At 39.3% G+C, this 18,742-nt stretch overlaps 1 protein-coding gene across 5 annotated transcripts in view; it reads right to left on the bottom strand.

Annotated features, from left to right (window-relative positions):
- The window catches only part of CFAP44 (cilia and flagella associated protein 44), a 145,324-nt gene that overhangs the window by 7,323 nt on the left and 119,259 nt on the right, over window positions 1-18,742 (bottom strand). For 4 of the 5 annotated variants that reach the window (XM_015129870.3, XM_015129871.3, XM_028844619.2 and 1 more), the window contains 4 exons: window positions 9,979-10,089; window positions 8,018-8,148; window positions 6,825-6,941; window positions 5,700-5,901 (listed from right to left, as the gene is read on the bottom strand). In XM_015129870.3, coding sequence (XP_014985356.2) covers window positions 5,700-5,901; window positions 6,825-6,941; window positions 8,018-8,148; window positions 9,979-10,089 — 561 coding nt within the window. The remainder of the gene's footprint in view (window positions 1-5,699; window positions 5,902-6,824; window positions 6,942-8,017; window positions 8,149-9,978; window positions 10,090-18,742) is intronic. The other variant, XR_013414403.1, reaches the window with a different exon arrangement.

Below are 18,742 nucleotides of genomic sequence, written 5' to 3'. Positions count from 1 at the left end.
GATCCTTGCCAGCTCCATTGTGGAGCCAGCCCAATGTCCTTCTCCTGAGCTGACGAGGCCAGGTAATGCTCACTAGGGACATAAAGTCTGCTGGAACACTTACTACCCACATTCCCCACGGCCATGGGCTGTGTTCTCCCTAGAATGGATAGAACTTTCTCCTTCTCACCCTCATGTTCTAGGCTCTCTTCTTCTTCCCCATTAGATCTAGGGATGGAGAAAGGCAACAAGCTAACTGCAGTGTTATTCATCACTTCTAAGCCATATGGTCCAGCCCTATATCCCACTTCTGGGCACATATCCAGAAGAAATGGAAGCAGAGACATAAATAGATATTTGTACACTCATGTTCATCACAGTACTATTCACAATAGCCAAAAAGTAGGAAGCAATCCAGCTGCCCATTGACAAATAAATGGGTAAACAAAATGTGGCATGTACATATAATGGAATATTATTTGCCTTAAAAAGGAAGAAAATTCTGACACACGCTACAACATGGATGAACCTGAAAGACATTATCTAAATAGAATAAGCCAGTCACAAAAAGACAAAGACTGTATTATTCTCCTCATTATGAAGTACTTCGAGTACTCGAGTTCATAGAGACAGAAAGTAGAGTGGCAGTTTCCTGGAGCGGTGGGAGAGGAAAATGGGAGTTACTGTTTAGTGGATATGGAGTTCAGGAAGATGAACAGTGTTCTGGAGAGGGATGGTGGTGATGGTAGAACAATCGTATGAATGTACTTAGTGCCATTGAACTGTGCACTTACAAATGGTTAAAATCATAAATATTATGCTTTATTATTTTACTGCAATTTAAAAAACAAACTTAGAAATTATTAACCCTAAAATAAAAGGTTGATCAATTAAAATCACATAGTTATGGTTCATCAAAAGCCACCATAAAACAATCAACAAAGTAAAAAGGCAACTCACAGAATTGGAGAAAATATTTGCAAACTATCTATCTGACAAGGGCTTAATAACCAGAATATATAAGGAGCCTGAACAACTCTATAGAAAAATATATACTAACCCAATTTTTAAATGGGCAAAAGATCTGAAGAGATAGTTCTTAAAAGATGACATACAAATGGCAAACAGGTACATGAAAATGTGCTCAACATTACTGATCATCAGAGAAATGCAAATAAAAACTACAATGAGATATCATCTCACCCCTGTTAAAATGGCTTTTACCCAAAAGACAGGCAGTAACAAATGCTGATGAGGATATAGAGAAAACAAAACCCTCATACTGTTGGTGGGAATGTAAATCAGTACAGCCACTTGGAGAGCAGCTTGGAGATTCCTCAAAACACTAAAGACAGAGCTATCATATGATCCCGCAATCCCACTGCTAGATAAATACCCAAAAGAAAGGAAATCAGTATATTGAAGATAAACCTACACTCCCATATTTATTGCAACACTATTCCTAATAGCCAAGATTTGGAAGCAACTTAACTGTCCCCCAACAGACAATGGATAAAGAAAATGTGGTACATGTAGACAATGGAGTACTATTCAGCCATTAAAAAATAAGATTCAGCTGGGCACAGTGACTCACACCTGTAAGTCTAGGCTTTCTGAGGCTGAGGCAGGCGATTGCTTGAGCCCAGGAGTTGGAGACCAGCCTGGGCAACATAGCAAGATCCCATCTCTACAAAAACATGCAAAAAATTACCCAGGCATGGTGGTGTATGCCTGTAGTCCCAGCTACCCAGGAGGTTGAGGCAGAAGGATCACCTGAGCCCAAGAGGTCAAGGCTGCAGTGAGTCAGGATTGCGCTACTGCACTCCAGCCTGGGAGACAGAGTGAGACCCTGTCTCAATGAGAGAAAGATCTTGTCATTTGCAAGAACATGTATGGAACTGAAGTCATTACATTAAGTGAAATAAGCCAGGAACATAAAGACAAACTTGCATGCTCTCCCTTATTCATGAGAGCTAAAAATTAAAACAACTGAACTCACGGAGATAGAGTAGAATGACAGTTACTAGAGTCTGGGAAGGAGAGTGGGGGTGGGGATGTGGGAATGGTTAATGGGTACAAAAATAGTTGGATAGAATAAACAAACTCTGGTATTTGATGGCCCAGCAGGGTTACTATAGTCAATAATAACTTAATTGTACATTTTAAAATAACGAAAAGAGTATCATTGGATTGTTTGTAACACAAAGGATAAATGCTTGAGGTGATGATACCTCATTTACCCTGATGTGATTATTAGACATTGTATCTCTATATAAAAATATCCCATATATCTTATATATATACCTACTATGTACCCACCAAAAATAAAAGTTGAAAACAAATTTTTAATTATCTTTAAAAAGCCTCCACAAAAGTGAAAACAAAAAACCAAAGGAAGATATTTGAAAAACCCATAACCAACAAAGGACTAGGATCAAAAAAATTAACTCCTACATATCAATTTTTTAAAAGGCAAACAAATCAAGAGAAAAATGAACAAAATATACAAACAGACATTTTATAGAATAGAAAACATTAAAGGCCCAAAGATGTACAAAATGTGCTTAACCTTATTAGTGGTTAGGAAAATGAAATTAAGACCATGAGTCACCACTTTATACTTTCCAGTTTGGCAAAAATTCAAAGTCTAATAAGATTATGTATTTTCAATGATGTATGTAACTCAAAGGGGACTCTTAAGTACCACTGATTGGAGTGTAAATTGATATAATCATTTTGGAAGAGAATGTGACATTATTTTTTAAAGTTAAACACTTCTATGCCCTACCACCCTGTTCTACTTTTAGGTATGAAACCCTTATACTTTTAGAAACGCTTGTAAACATACCCCATGTACAAGAATTTTCATAGCAGAATCGTCAAAGCAAAAAAACATAAAGCAATTTAAATGTCAGCAGAAGAATGAATAATTTTAGTAGAATCATATGATATATTTTACAACAATGAAGACAACAGCTATATGCTATACCACATCTACTCTTAGGAATATATTAAATGAAACAGTATGTTTCAAAAAGCTACATATGATATAGTATTTCTACAAAGTTCTAAAGCAATATATTATTTAGAAATACATGTAAATATGCTATAACTATTTTTTAATGAAAGGGAATGTTAAACACAAAATTGGGAATAGTGGTTATCTCTGAATATGGGGAGACAGAGAATGGGATGGAAAGAACACACACAGGTAGATGTTACAGTGTTGGTAATATTATTGTCAATAAGTTGGGTTGGTGGGTTCATTCTGTTGTCATTCTCCACTGCTTATATGTATGTTCCACATATCAAGAATTGCTAAAGTAGTTTAAAAGATAATTATCTTTACATTATACATCTTATACTCTATACCTCAATTTTAAGTGGATTAAAAACCCAAATGCAAAGGGCACTACTAATTAGGAAACTACTGAAAATTATCTTTTTAAATTGACAAAAATTGTATATATTATCATGTGCAACATGCTGTTTTGAAATACATATACATTATGTAATAGCTAGATTGAGCTAATTAACTTATGCATTGCCTCACATACTTTCTTTTTCTTGTTGTGAGAACACTTAAAATTTACTCTTAGCAATTTTCAATAATATAACACATTGTTATTAACTATAGTAATCATAGTATACAATAGATCTCTTGAAATTGTTCTTTGAATCTCAGTGAAATTTTTTATTGTGACCAACATCTCCCCAAACGGTACCCCAGCCAACAACCACAGACCCTGGTAACCATCATTCTATTCTGTTTCTATGAGTTTAACTTTTTATACTCTGCATATAAGTGAGGTCATGTGGTATTTTCCTTCTGTGCCTCTTATTTCACTTAACATATTGTCCTCCAAGTTTATCCGTGTTGTTGCACATAATAGGGTTTCCTTCTTTTTTAAGGCTGAATAGTATTTCGTTGTGTACATATACCACATTTTCTCTATCCACTCATCTGTTTATGGACACTTAGGTTGATTCTGTGTCTTGGCAATTGTGAATAATACTGCAGTGAACATAGCAGTGCAGATATCTCCTCTACATACTGATTACTAATTTCATTTCCTTTGGATATATGCCCAGTAGTGGAATCGTTGGACCAAAAAATATCTTTATGATCTCAAAACAGGAAAGGATTTCTTAAGCAAGACACACATACATACACATAGTGCACAAACCACAAATAAGTAGATTGATAAAAATTACTATATTAAGATTTAAAACATCTGTATCCAAACCAGACAAAGTAGAAAAAAAAAAAAAAAAAAGAAAGAAAGAAAGATAGCCGGGCATGGTGGCATGGTGTGGCTCACGCCTGTAATTCTAGCACTCTGGGAGGCCAAGGCAGGCAGATCACCTGAGGTCAGGAGTTCGAGACCAGCCTGGCCACCAAGGAGAAACCCCGTCTCTACTAAAAAATACAAAAATTAGCCGGGCGTCGTGGCATGCACCTGTAATCCTAGCTACTCGGAGGCTGAGGCCGGAGAATTTCTTGAGCCCAGGAGACAGAGGTTGCAGTGAGCCAAGATTGCACCACCGCGAGAGAGGTGAGACTCCAGCCTGGGCAATAGAGTGAGACTCTGTCTCAAAAAAAAAAAAAAGAGACAAGACAAGTTACAAACTAGAAGAGATTTGCAGTGCGTTACACGGACAAAAAGAACATATTAAGAACTCCCTAAAATCAATTTAAAAACAAAAAGTAGAAATCAAAAATGGGCAAAGGATGGGACAGGCAAGTTACAGAAAAGAAAATAAATAACTGGCAAACAAATGTATGTAAAGATGTTTAACTTCATCAGCAATCAAAAAATGTGTATAAAAACCACAATAAAATATAATTTAACATCTCACAGGCTGGCAAAAATATTAAAGTCTGATAATATCAAGTGTTGCTGACAATACGGAGCCTGAGTAACTCTCACACACTGCCGGGGGAGGATAAATTTGTTCAACCACTTTAGGTGCAGCTTGGCAATACCCAGGAGAGCTGAAAATGTACATATCCCTCTGTAAACCACAGATCCAGTACTAGGCTTCACCTTCTCACACATGTGCACAGGGAGATGTGTACAAAAAGGTTTACTGTAATAGTGTCTGTAATAATGAAAACTAAGAAATATCTTAAATATCCATCAATAGAAGGCTAAATAAAATCTTTAATATTCATACAATGGAATATTGTAGTAGTAAAGTGAATAAACTATCTGTAGTTTATGGATAACTCAAAAATTGGTTCAATAAAGTGAACCACAAAATGATATAAATATCATCACAATTAAAAATATGCAAGTTAGGTCTCCATATTGTGTGTGGACACATCCATATGTGTGTGTGCATACCTAGTGGTGAACCCCGAGGAAGGAGCAGCAGAATCGCATTAGAAAGAGATGGGGTTTCAATTGTATCTCAGCGTTCTCTTTCTTAAGCTGGGTAGCCTTGCACTTGGGTTACTATTGTATTATTCTACATTTTAATCATACACAAAGAGAAGATGATTCTATGACAAAAGATTTCTCCCTTTAAAATACAAAAGCGAACTTTTCATGCCATCAGGAGAAACGGTGAGTAGTGAGAGGCCATGGTGTTCTTGTTTCCCTTCTCAGTGGTTCTGAGTCTGCAATGACTGTTTTCACTGTTGGAGACAGTCGCCTGGATAATTCCCTTTCTTACCAATAAACCTTACTAGCAAGGCCATGGGCTTCGATACTCACTATGTATGGTTTTTGTCATTTCTCTCTTTTCTCGGATGAGCTGTTTACGTCTCTCTCTCCATTCTTTGTTGAGTTTTTGCTGCTTGGAATTTTCCTCCTGGAGCTCACGGATTCGTTCTTGCAGCCGTCTCAAGGCGTGGTTAGAGAAGACCAAAGTACCAGAAAGATCGCTAGGTATTTCTCCAAATACCACATACTCTATCTACAAGCATAAAACAAATCAAAAGCAAATAGATAAAAACACAGATTCTGTATATGGCAACAAAAAGCATAAGAGGCGCACTTCCTTCTCTGCCCCTTGTTTAGCTCCTTGCCTTTGGGCTTCTCCATCTTCCTCACCGAGTAACACTGGCCAGGCAAACACAGAAAGATGCTGTCAGGTAGAAAGCCACATCACATCTCTGTGGGGATAGCAAATCCTTCCACACAGATCATGCCTATTATCTACTGCATAATGATGTGACAAACATTTCAGGGCTGGCATACTAGGCAAACCACTACATTGAGCTCATCCAGTTTGGGTCAGGTTACACAAAACACACATAAGGCTGATCTTGTTGTTGTTGTTGTTTTCCTAAAATACAGCTTTTTCTCTTAACCTGACAAAACACAATACAATGAGCCTTTTCTCTTAATGATATGTATTCCTGCAATTTAATATAAGTTGCAATTCAAATAGAAATGAACAAGAAAAGTAAAAAAGAGAAAATATTTTCCTTTTGTCTTGACCTCCCTCACCAATGAGTAGAGACTAAGCAAAGGTCATTTTAGCATGATTAGTCCATGTATAGATCAAGATGGTGTGACAAGTGATATGGGTATAAGAGCCAAGATTTCACCCTCTGAGCCATTCCATTCTTAAATCATAGGCTCCTTGCTTCTCTAGACTTGAAATGACTGATTTCCAAAATGCTAATGGGCAATAGGGAAATATGCATGTTTTGATGTTACTCTTTTATAGCAATCTGACAGTGGATAAGACAAGTGTAGGTATCATTCTACAGGTGGAATTCTCAACAAAGAACCACAATTCTTCCCATTAGTGAACCACGAATCTTTCTCTGAAAAGCTTCGGTGTGATGACGCTTCTCACACAGGATGGAGCAGCCTCCCCAGATGCATCACCTGGTGGAGCTTGAGTGGAATCACAACCAGCAGTTCATTCAGTCGCTGCTGCTTCTCTCGCTGATAAGCCTCCAGGGCCTCCTCCGCTGCATTCAGATTAGTTGCCACAATTTTCACCTGTGGAAAGCCCCATATCATGAAATGGTGACAAGACTCAATGAACATACACTTTAAGATGGTGAATGAAGACATCCTGGGAGGAAATAAAGTATGAGCAGAATCTGCTTCGTTGGACTGTGATTAAGTGCATGATCCCAGTTTGCAACTCAGGAATGCATATTATTTTCTTTCTGCCAAGTTATGATCCACGTCACCCTTTCAATCATTTCTATGACTCCAGAGTTATAAAATTTTGTGAATAAGTGCCCAGAAAACATGTCCTCATCTCCCTTTTATTTTGTGCATGAAAAGCAGCCCATCACCATGGAATGTCTTTGACAGAATGGTGGGAGTCTTTTTGGTCATAATGACTTCAACAAATTTCATTGCTTTAAAGCAATGAAACTGCTAACTATAGTATTCTAAAGCACATTCTCCACGTCCTAGAAAACGTGAAAGTATTCCAAATCCTTTCCTATTCACGAGAGGAGAAATAATACATCAAAAATATTTCTGAACATGAATGAAGTTAAGTGATGTTGCTCTAGACAAGAGTACCTAAGAGGGAAAGTGAGCAGATTAAGGCAGAAATTGATCAATATTATACCAGACGTTTAGCTTGGTGGTCTCCAACATGGGATGCATGCACCCCAGATGATTAAAAAAAATCATCTATTGGGGTATAAATTGAAAATGTCAGAATTTCTATTTCTATTTATTTTTATCTCCTTCTATTTAATTTCTGTTTTTTTGTGGATGTTTCCTACTGTACAAAATATATAATAGTTCATAAATACAATTTATAAATACATATACATTTATTGTATGGGGAGGGGCTCCATTTTCATTTTTTTCACTTATAGAGTAAACTCATCAGAAAAGTCTGGAGACCAATGACTGAGATAAAGTAAGTCCAATTATCAAAAAAGCAATGTCCCCCACCACAATTTAGGGAGAAAAAAACCTGGCCTTAACATTTGAAATGTTTCTTTTCTGAGAAATCCTAATACTGTCATTACTATGAAAAGGCAATATTGTAGCTAGGAGGATGTGTAGCATTTTGAGAGGATAAATAAGTAGACAGATCGCCATACTTTTTTTGACAATGTATCATATTCCTTTTTGAGGTTATCAACAACTTTCTTTTCTTCAACTAAAGCCTCCTCAATGTCCAGCCTTTTCTCTCGAAGTTGAAGGGTGAGCTCAAAAAGAGCCACATCACAATCTGCCAAGAGAATTAAAATAAAAGCCAGCCTCATTTGTTATGGAGTGCGGTAGTACTAAAACTGTGAGCTTTGGAGATGCAGAATCAACAATGTTTATTTATGGATCCGCTCTAGCCGGCTTTTAAGACACTTACGGCTTAATTGTTCCAGGTTGAAATTATTAGTAGTGTTAATAACCATAATAATAATAATAGTGTTGATGTTGTGAGCAGTACTCTGAAGCAGGCTTTGTGCTAAGCCCTCTATGTACATTATCTCACTCAAGGCTCATAGATCCTGCAAGGCAGAAACTATTGTTCCCATACATAGGTGAATACCTTAAGTCTCAGAGAGGTGACATAACTGGTACATAACAGAATGGGATTCAAGTGCATTATCTCTCTATTCTTTCCACAGTATCACACTAAGAGCCACCTTTGTCTACCAAGTCATAGAGAATGTAGAAATGGAATACTAAAATGGAATTCAGGAAGTTTAGACCTAGCCCTAGTGCTATCGCCACACTAACTCTGAGTCATTGCTCAAGGCATTTAATTATCCTGCTGAAAAGTAATGAGTCGGCATTAGAAGGTTTGTATGCTCTATTTCGCTTGTAAATATTATGATTTTTAAAGACTACTGTATTCAAAAGTAAAACAAGATCAAAACTTTATCTGAAATTAAACTTTTAAAATTTAATTAAAACTTCATTTGAAATGTCTAGAAAAACAAATTACAGATCCCAAAACGTCTTTTTTCTCTACTGAACCGTTCATCTATTGAAACTGTAGGAAACTGGTCTGGCTGCTCCAGATGGGTTTCACCAGTGAAAACAGTGAATGTAAATTGCCAAGCATTTCCAGGAGACTAGTCAAAGCGCCCTTACAAAACAGATTTGCAACACAAAGATTTGAATAGGTTTGTCAAAAAACGAGATTACTCTAAAATATATATGTAAATTACAGCCTGGCATTTCTCTATAAAATTAAACTTGCTACACAATTTATAATTCTGAATCAACTGTCAATAGTCTGCATATTATTTGTCACTCATAAATGGCTGCCTAAGAGAACAGATAATAAATCACCCAGAGAGCCCCCAAAAGTATTCATTAACGTTTTCCCTGACCATACTATTGGAAATAGCAACGATCCTCTCCACCCTCACTCCTGCACTCCCTTCATTTCTTTTCCCATAGCATGTACCATCCTCTGAGATTCCGTTTAATTGACTTATTATATTTATTGTCTTTCTCCACCAGACTATAAGCTCCATGAGGATGGAGGAGTTTGTTTTATACTTCGATGTATCCCTAGCATCAGATAAGTGCCTGGCACATAGTAGAAGTTGAATATTGTTGAATTAAGAAATAAATATCCCAGCTGGGCGCGGTGGCTCATGCCTGTAATCCCAGTACTTTGGGAGACTTAGGCGGGTGGATCATGAGGTCAAGAAATCGAGATCATCCTGGCTAACATGGCGAAAACCCATCTCTACTAAAAAAAATACAAAAAATTAGGCGAGCGTGGTGGCGGGCATCTGTAGTCCCAACTACTCGGGAGGCTGAGGCAGGAGAATAGCTTGAACCTGGGAGGTGGAGGTTGCAGTGAGTCGAGATCGCACCACTGCACTCCAGCCTGGGCAACAGAGCTAAACTCTGTCTTAAATAAATAAATAAATAAATAAATATTCTTATACTTTAAAAAGGGTATTCATTAGACTCTATTCATACATTTCTAACTATCCTCGTTTTTTCATTATCAGAGAACAGAGATACCAAAAAAGGGCTTCTCAGTATTGCCAATCAATATTCACACTTCACAGAGAACACATGGTTTTATCTAACTTACTTGTTGGGCAAATAGAATCATCAAAAACCTCATCTTCGGATTCAGACTCATCCTCATCACTCTCCAAGCTAGATTCTTCTTCACTTGATTCCTCACTCTCCTCATCTTCATCTACAGAAAGAGGAGGGCATTGTTAACAAAGAAGCTTCTATATTCAATTAAATACTAGATTTTTAAAGTAAACTATTTTTCAATGAGTTAGTTCACTAGCAAAATAACTCAATATAAGAGTTTAAAATGGTTCAGGACACAAAGAACACAAACCCAAATGCCTGCAGAAGGTTGTGCGGTTGCAAGTCAGAGGGCGCTGAGACCAAGCTGCCAAGCTGTAGATACACACAGTCAGTGAAATACACCCACAATTCCTAACTCATAAGATGCTCTAAAATCAGAAAAAAATTTTTTTTCCTTTTTTTCTTTTTTCTTTTTTTTCTTTTTTCTTTTGAGACAGGATCTGGCTTTGTTGCCCAGACTGTAGTGCAGTGATGTAATCTCAGCTCACTGCAACCTTCACCTCCTGGGCTCAAGCAATCCTCCCACCTCAGCCTTCTGAGTAGCTGAACTACAGGTACACACCATTATGCCCAGCTAATTTTTGTTTTTTGTTTGTTTTGTAGAGACAGGGTTTCGCCATGTTGCCCAGGCTGATTCTGAGCTCAAGGGATCTGTACAACCGGGCCTCACAAAGTGCTGGGGTTACAGGCTTGAGCCACTGGGCCTGGCCCTGAAAAGATTTTCATAAGTTATCTGACATGAAGTAATGATCTTTATAGTCTTTATTTAACTTGGTATGAATATTCATGTTTTGCCGCAGAAGCACTAAGATGTTTGATTTTGGGATTCTGTACCAGAACTTGCTAGTGGTATCATGTTGACAAAGACTTTCTCCTTTGACCCAACCTGAGCCAGGCTTCTCTGAGTCCTTTTTCTGACTAGTTCCTGACCTTGAGCTGTGTCCTTAACCTATTTAGTCCAATTCTTGGACTAAATAACTTGCAATAATCCTGCAAGTTACTTTAGAAACAATTCCCCACCCTTGATATCTGATGAAATTCCTCATCACTCAACCCTTATCACCTGGCTTGCCCTCCACAAAAAGTCCTATTAAAACAGTCTAGTGAAGAATTACCCTACTTCTTAGTAATTTTCCGTCCACTGACCCCCACTCTGTTCCTTGGCTATAAATCTCCACTTGTCCTTGTTATATTCAGAGTTCAGCCCCATCTCTCTTCCCTGCTACAAAACCCCATTGTAGTAGCCCCCCTGAATAAAGTCTGCCTTATTGTTTTTAATAAATGTCAGCAATGATTTCTTTATAATATCATATATAATATCTTCAGAAATATTTCTGAACACACAAAAAAATCTGTCCCCAAGGGTTTTGATAAGGGGTTGTAGACCTTTCCACTCCAACCTGCCCCACTTTCTTTTAAAACACCTTGAGGCCATCTATGAACTACAGATCACCAATTTACAATTTATAAATACAGCTAAACATTATGTGCAAAACAAACATAAGAAGACTCTGAAAAAAATGGAGAGAAGAAAGTAGAGCAACTATGTGCCTTAGAACCTGAGGAACAACACTGTGGTGAGTTCCTTGGATATTCTTTTAGCCTCATCTATCTCAGACTTGGAGAAGAGTAAGTTGGCAGCCTAGAAACACCAACAGATCTACAGATACGGAAAGCCTTAACAAAAGCTTGCTGTCTCTAGCCGAAGGACCAGGAAACAGGCAGCCTAGAAGGAGAGAAAACTTTTAGACAGTAACTATTCTATTCCAACCAAACACCACAGAAAAACTCTGGTACAATCCCCAACTAAATCAGCAAAGGTTAAGTGGGGAGGCTAGACATCCACCCTCACAGGGCTGTAATTAGGTGTCCCAACACTCCCACTGGATGATATTAGAGAAGGCCAAGTAGGGAGCCAGTACATTTATTCATGCTGGCTGGTAACCAGCCTCGCCCCCACCCTCACCACCAAGATGCCTGTGGAGGCCATGTGATAGCCTGGACTTCCACTCCCAAGGTCAGTAATAAGGTACCATCCTCTCTCCCCTCAGGGGTGGTTATCAGAAGAACATTAATAGAGAGTCAGGACTTTCATCATTATCAATAAGTACTCACCATCCCCACCATGTTGATCATAGAAACTACACGTGGAGCTGGAACTCACACCCATATATAGCAGTATCAAAGAGGTCCCCCATCCCTTGGGTGACAATGAAGTCTGAATGGGGAATATAGACTTCTACCTCCATCAATAGTAAGGAGACTCCCATCCCTTTCCTTGTCAGATTAGTGTTTGAGAAATTCGAGTAAAACAGAAAATTTAAATAAGATACAAAGTCTCATAATATGAAAGTTTTTAGGATTCAATTAAAAGTCACTTATATCTGATATGGTTTGGATCTGTGTTCCCACCAAATCTCATGTTGAACTGTAATCCCCAGTGTTGGAGGAGGGACCTGTTGGGAGGTGACTGGATCATCGGGGAGGAATCCCCTGAACGGTTTAGCACCATCCCCTCAGTGCTGTTCTCATGACAGTGAGTGAGAGTGAGTGAGTCATCATGAGAGCTGGTTGTTTAAAAAGTGTGGTGTGTAGTGCATCCTCCCTCACTCTCTTGGTCCTGTGCCTGCCACATAAGATGCCTGCTCCTATTTTGGCTTCTGCTGTGAGTTAAAGTTCCCTAAGGCCTCCCCAGAAGCAGGTGCTGCCATGCTTCCTTTATAGCCTGTGGAACCATAAGCTAATTAAACCTCTTTTCTTGTAACTTACCCAATATCAGGTATTTCTTTATAGCAATGCAAGAATGGGCTAATGCAATCTCCAACTGAGTGAAAATAGAAAACCAATAGCTGTCAACACTAAGATGACAGAGATATTAGAATTATCTGATAAAGTATTTAAAACAGCCATGATAAAAATGCTTCCATGAGCAAAATCTGAACATACTTAAAGGAAATGAAAAAATTCAAAGCCTCAGCAAATAAATAGAAATTATAAAGAACTAAGTGAAAATTTAAGAACTGAAAAATACAATAACCAAGTGATATGGTTTGGCTCTGTGTCCCCACTGAAATCTCATCTTGAATTATACTCCCATAATGCCCACATGTTGTGGGAGGGACCCTGTGGGAAATAATTTGAATCATGGGGGCGGTTTCCCCTATACTGTCCTCATAGTAGTGAATAAGTCTCATGAGATCTGATGGTTTTATCAGGGGTTTCCGCTTTTGCATCTTTCTCATTGTTTCTCGCCATCACCATATAAGAAGTGCCTTTCACCTCCTGCCATGATTCTGAGGCACCCCCAGCCATGTGAAACTGTAAGTCCAATTAAACCTCTTTTTCTTCTCAGTCTTGTGTATGTCTTTGTCAGCAGTGTGAAAATGGACTAATACAGTAAATTGGTAGCAGTAGAGTAGGGCACTATTGAAGATACCCAAAAATATGGAAGCGACTTTGGAACTGGGTAACAGGTAGAGGTTGCAACAGTTTGGAGGGCTCAGAAGAAGACAGGAAAATGTGGGAAAGTTTGGAACTTCCTAGAGACTTGTTGAATGACTTTGACCAAAAGCCTGATAGTGATATGGACAATAAGGTCCAGGCTGAGGTGGTCTCAGATGGAGATGAGAAACTTGTTGGGAACTGAAGCAAAAGAGACTTTTGCTATGTGTTAGCAAAGAGACTGGGGACATTTTGCCCCTGCCCTAGAGATTTGTGGAACTTTGAACTTGAGAGAACTGATTTAAGGTGTCTGGCAGAAGAAATTTCTAAGCAACAAAACATTCAAGAAGTGACTTGGGTACCGTTAAAGGCATTCAGTTTTGTTCTTTTTTTTTTTTTTTTTTGAGACCAAGTCTCGCTCTGTCGCCCACGCTGGAGTGCAGTGACACGATCTCGGCTCACTGCAAGCTCTGCCTCCCGGGTTCACACCATTCTCCTGCCTCAGCCTCCCAAGTAGCTGGAACTACAGGTGCCCACCACCACGCCTGTCTAATTTTTTTTTTTTTTTTTTGTATTTTTAGTAGAGATGGGGTTTTACCGTGTTAGCCAGGATGGTCTCAATCACCTGACCTCGTGATCTGCCCGCCTCAGACTTCCAAAGTCCTGGGATTACAGGCATGAGCCACCATGCCCAGCCTAAAGGAATTCAGTTTTAAAAGGGAAACAGAGCATAAAAGTTTGGAAAATTTGTAGCCTGACAATGTGATAGAAAAGAAAACTGCATTTTCTGAGGAGAAATTCAAGCTGGCTGCAGAAATTTGCTTAAGTAAATTAGGGAATGTTAATTCCCCATTGTCATGGGGAATGTTAATCCCCAAGACAATGGGGAATGTAACTCCAGGGCATGCCAGAGGCCTTCACACAGCCCCTCCCATCACAGGCCTGGAGGCCTAGAAGAAAATGGTTTCTGGGTAGGGTCCAAGGTCCACATGCTGTGTGCAGCCTAGGGACTTGGTGCCCTGAATTCCAGTCGCTCCAGCCATGGCTGAAAGGGAACAACATAGAGGTAGGCCATGGCTTCAGAGGGTGCAAGCCTCATGCCTTGGCAGTTTCCACATGGTGCTGAACCTGTGAGTGCACAGAAGTCAAGAATTCAGGTTTGGGAACCTCCACCTAGATTTCAGAGGATGTATGGAAATGCCTGGATACCCAGGCAGAAGTTTGCTGCAGGGGTGGGGCAGTCATGGAGAACCTCTGGGGCAGTGAGGAAGGGAAATGTGGGGTCAGAGCCCCCACACAGAGTCCCTAGTGGGGCACTGCTTAGTGGAACTGTGAGAAGAGGACCACTGTCCTCCAGACTCAGGTGCAGTTTCCTGGCAACCGCGGAGCAAATTGGACCCCCCAGTGCAGCTGGAACCTGACCCTGACCCTGAATCTCAAGATATCCCAGTACCTCCAGGGCCATGGTGCACAACTCCAGAGCATGGAGCCAAGATGTATGGCCAGCACTTGAGTTGGGGAGGAGCCCTCACTCTCAGAGTACTGAGAAGGGTGAGACGCATGGGTTCCTGGGCTGGGGTGAGAGTGGGGCTTTCTTCCCTTTGCAGGGCCAGTCCAGAAAGGATGTTGCATATCTCCCTGCTACAGTCTTTGTGCAAGGGGGCCCCATGGCCTGGAACACCCAAAAACAACAACAACAACAACAAAAACACACACAGGCACAGTGCCAGTGATTGGAGGGGGCTCCCCCAAGGCCCAGGAGTGGACCTGGTGAGTGGGCCATCTCTCCCACTCCCTCACCCCTACTTCAGAGCATACTTGCAAACACAAGGAAATATTAAAGAGCTGTGCAGCTGGGTATTAACGCAGCTACTGGCCACCATTGTTTTTTTGTTTTTTTGTTTTCCTTAACAGTCTAAAATGACTGAAATGACAAACATAAAATTTGGAATCTGGATGGCAAGCTCATCGAGATTCAGGAGATAGTTGAAACCCAATCCAAGGAATTCGGTAAAATGATCCAAGAGCTGAAAGATGAAATAAGAAAGAAGAAAACCAAACTTTTTAAAGTTTTTAGACATTTTCAGAAAGAAGAAAACCAAACTTCTAGAGCTAAAAACCCCACTACAAGAATTTCATAATATGATTGGAATATTAACAGCAGAATAGACTAAGATGAGGAAAGAATCTCAGCTCGAAGAATGCTTCTTTGAGTCAACTCAGACAAAAATAAAGAAAAAAATTTAATGAACCAAATCTCTGAAAAAATATGGGATTCTATAAAGAGAACAAATCTATGACTCATTGGTACTCCTGAGAAAGAGGGAGAATAAGCAACTTGGGAAATATATTTGAGAATATAGTCCACAAAAATTTCCCCAATCTTATTAGAGAGTTTGACATACAAATTCAAGAAATACAAAGAACCCCAGCTAGATACTATACAAGATGACCATCCCAAGGCACATGGTCATTAGATTCACCAAGCACAATGCAAAAGAAAAAAAATCTTAAAGGCAGCTAAAGAGAAGGGTCGAGTCACATACAGAGGGAACCCCATCAGGCTAGCAGCAGACCTCTGAGCAGAAATCTTACAAACAAGAAGAGACTGGGGGCCTATTTTCAGTGTCCTTATAAAGAAAATAAATTTGAACCAAGAATCTCACATCCTGCCATACTAAGTTTCATAAGTGAAGGAGAAATAAAGTCCTTCTCAGGCAAGCAAATGCTGAGGGAATAAGCTTCAACTAGACCAGTCTTAGAAGAGGTCCTTAAGGGAGTGTTAAACATGGACTCAGAAAAAAAAAAAAACAATACCTGCTACCACAAAAACACACTTTAGCAGACAGCTGACAGGCACTATAAAGCAACTACAAAATCAAGTCTACATAACAACCAGCTAACATCATGATGACAGGATCAAAATCACACATATCAATACTAACCTTGAATGTAAACGAGCTAAACACCCCACTTAAAAGTTAAGAGTGCCAAACTGGATAAAAAGACAAGAACCAACCATCTGTTGTCTTCAAGAGGCCCATCTCAGATATAATTATACCCATCGGCTCAAAGTAAAAGGATGGAGAAAGATCTACCATGTAAATGGAAAACAAAAAAAGAGCAGGAGTTGCTATTCTTATATCAGATAAAACAGACTTTAAACCAATAAAAATTAAGAAGGATAATGAAGAGCATCACATAATGATAAAGAGTGCAATCCAACAGGAAGACTTAACTATCCTAAATATATATGCACCCAACATTGGAGCACCCAGATTCATAAAACAAGTTCTTCCTGGCCTACAAAAAGACTTAGACAACCACATAATAATAGTGTAAGACCTCAACATCCCACTGACAGCATTAGACAGCTCATCAAGGCAGAAAACTAACAAAAAAACTCTGGACTTAAACTCAACACTTGACCAATTGGACCTAATACACATCCACAGAACACTCAATCCAACAACTTAGAAGATACATTCTTCTCACCTGCACACGGAACATATTCTAAGATTGACCACATGCTTGGTCATAAAGCAAGAGGAAAAGAAATAACTATAATTAGAGAAGAACTTAATGAATTTGAGATATAAAAATCCATACAAAAGATTCATGTTCTCATCAGAGAAGTGCAAATGAAAACCACAATGAGATACCATCTCACACCAGGCAGAATAACTATTATTAAAAAGTCAAAAAAGAGGCTGCTGAGGCTACGGAGAAATGGGAGCACTTATACACCATTGGTGGGAATGTAAATTAGTTCAGCCACTATGGAAAACAGTTTGGAGATTTCTCAAAGAACTTAAAAATGAGCCACCATTTGACCCAGCAATCCTATTACTGGGTATATACACAAAGGAAAATAGATCATTATACCAAAAAGACATATGCACTCATGTTCATTGCCATGTGCATTAGTCCGTTCTCACACTGCTAATAAAAACATACCCAAGGCTAGGTAATTTATCAAGGAAAGAGGTTTAATTGACTCACAGCTCAGCATGGCTGGGGATGCCTCAGGAAACTTAAATCACAGTAGAAAAGGAAGTAAACATGTCCTTTTCCACATGGTGGCAGGAAGGAGAAGTGCAGAGTGAAGGGGCGGGGGGAAGCCCCCTATAAAGCCATCAGATCTCATGAGAACTCACTCGTTATCATGAGAATAGCAGCATAAGGGTAACCACTCCGATGATTCAATTACCTCCAATCAGATCCCTCCCTTGACATGTGGGGATTATGGGGACCACAATTCAAGATGAGATCTCGGTAGGGACACAGCCAAACCATAACACAGTGCTATACCCAATAGCAAAGACATGGAATCAACCTAGGTGCCTATCAATGGTGGGCTGGACAAAGAAAATCCACATATACACCATTGAATATTACACAGCCATAAAAAAATAATGAAATCATGACCTTTGCAGCAACATGGATGGAGCTGGAGGCGATAATCCTAAGCAAATTCACGCAGGAACAGAAAACCAAATACTACAATTTTCAATTATAAGTGAGAGCTAAAAACATTGAGCACACATGGACATAAACACGGAAACAATAGACACTGCAGACTATTAGAGTGGTGAGGGAAGAAGGAGGGGGGCATTGGCTGAAAAACTACCTATTTGGTACTATGCTCACTACCTGGGTGCAACATACCAATGTAACAATCCTGTACATATATCCCCTGTATCTAAAATAAAAGCTGAATTTTTTTTTAGAAAAAAAGAATGCAACAGGTGATATTACTACAGACCCTGTAGACACTAAAAAGATAAGGATATTCATGCATTAATTTGGCATCTTAGATGAAATATACCAATTCCTCAAAAAAACCACAAACTACCATGATTCACCCAATATGAAATAGATCATTTGGGTTAGGTGCAGTTGCTCACGCCTGTAATCCCAGCACTTTGGGAGGCCAAGGCAGGTGGATCACGAGGTCAGCAGATCAAGACCGTCCTGGCCAATATGGCAAAATCCCGTCTCTACTGAAAATACAAAAAAAGTTAGCTGGGTATGGTGGCATGTGCCTGTAGTCCCAGCTATTCAGGAGGCTGAGGCAGAAGAATCACTTGAATCTGGGAGGTGGAGGTTGCAGTGAGCAGAGATTGCACCACTGCACTTCAGCCTGGTGACAGAGCAAGACTCCGTCTCAAAAAAAAAAAGAAAAGAAAAGAAACAGATCATTTGAACATTTGAACAGCCCTATACCTATTAAGAAAGTTGAATTTGTAATTTAAAACCTCCCCAAAAGAAATCTTCAAATTCAAATACTTTCACTGGTGAATTCTACA

The sequence above is a fragment of the Macaca mulatta genome, chromosome 2 (assembly GCF_049350105.2).
Source record: "Macaca mulatta isolate MMU2019108-1 chromosome 2, T2T-MMU8v2.0, whole genome shotgun sequence".
Lineage (NCBI taxonomy): Eukaryota > Metazoa > Chordata > Mammalia > Primates > Cercopithecidae > Macaca > Macaca mulatta.
Note: the sequence above shows the minus strand (reverse complement) of the source record. Positions and strands in the feature narration are given on the sequence as shown.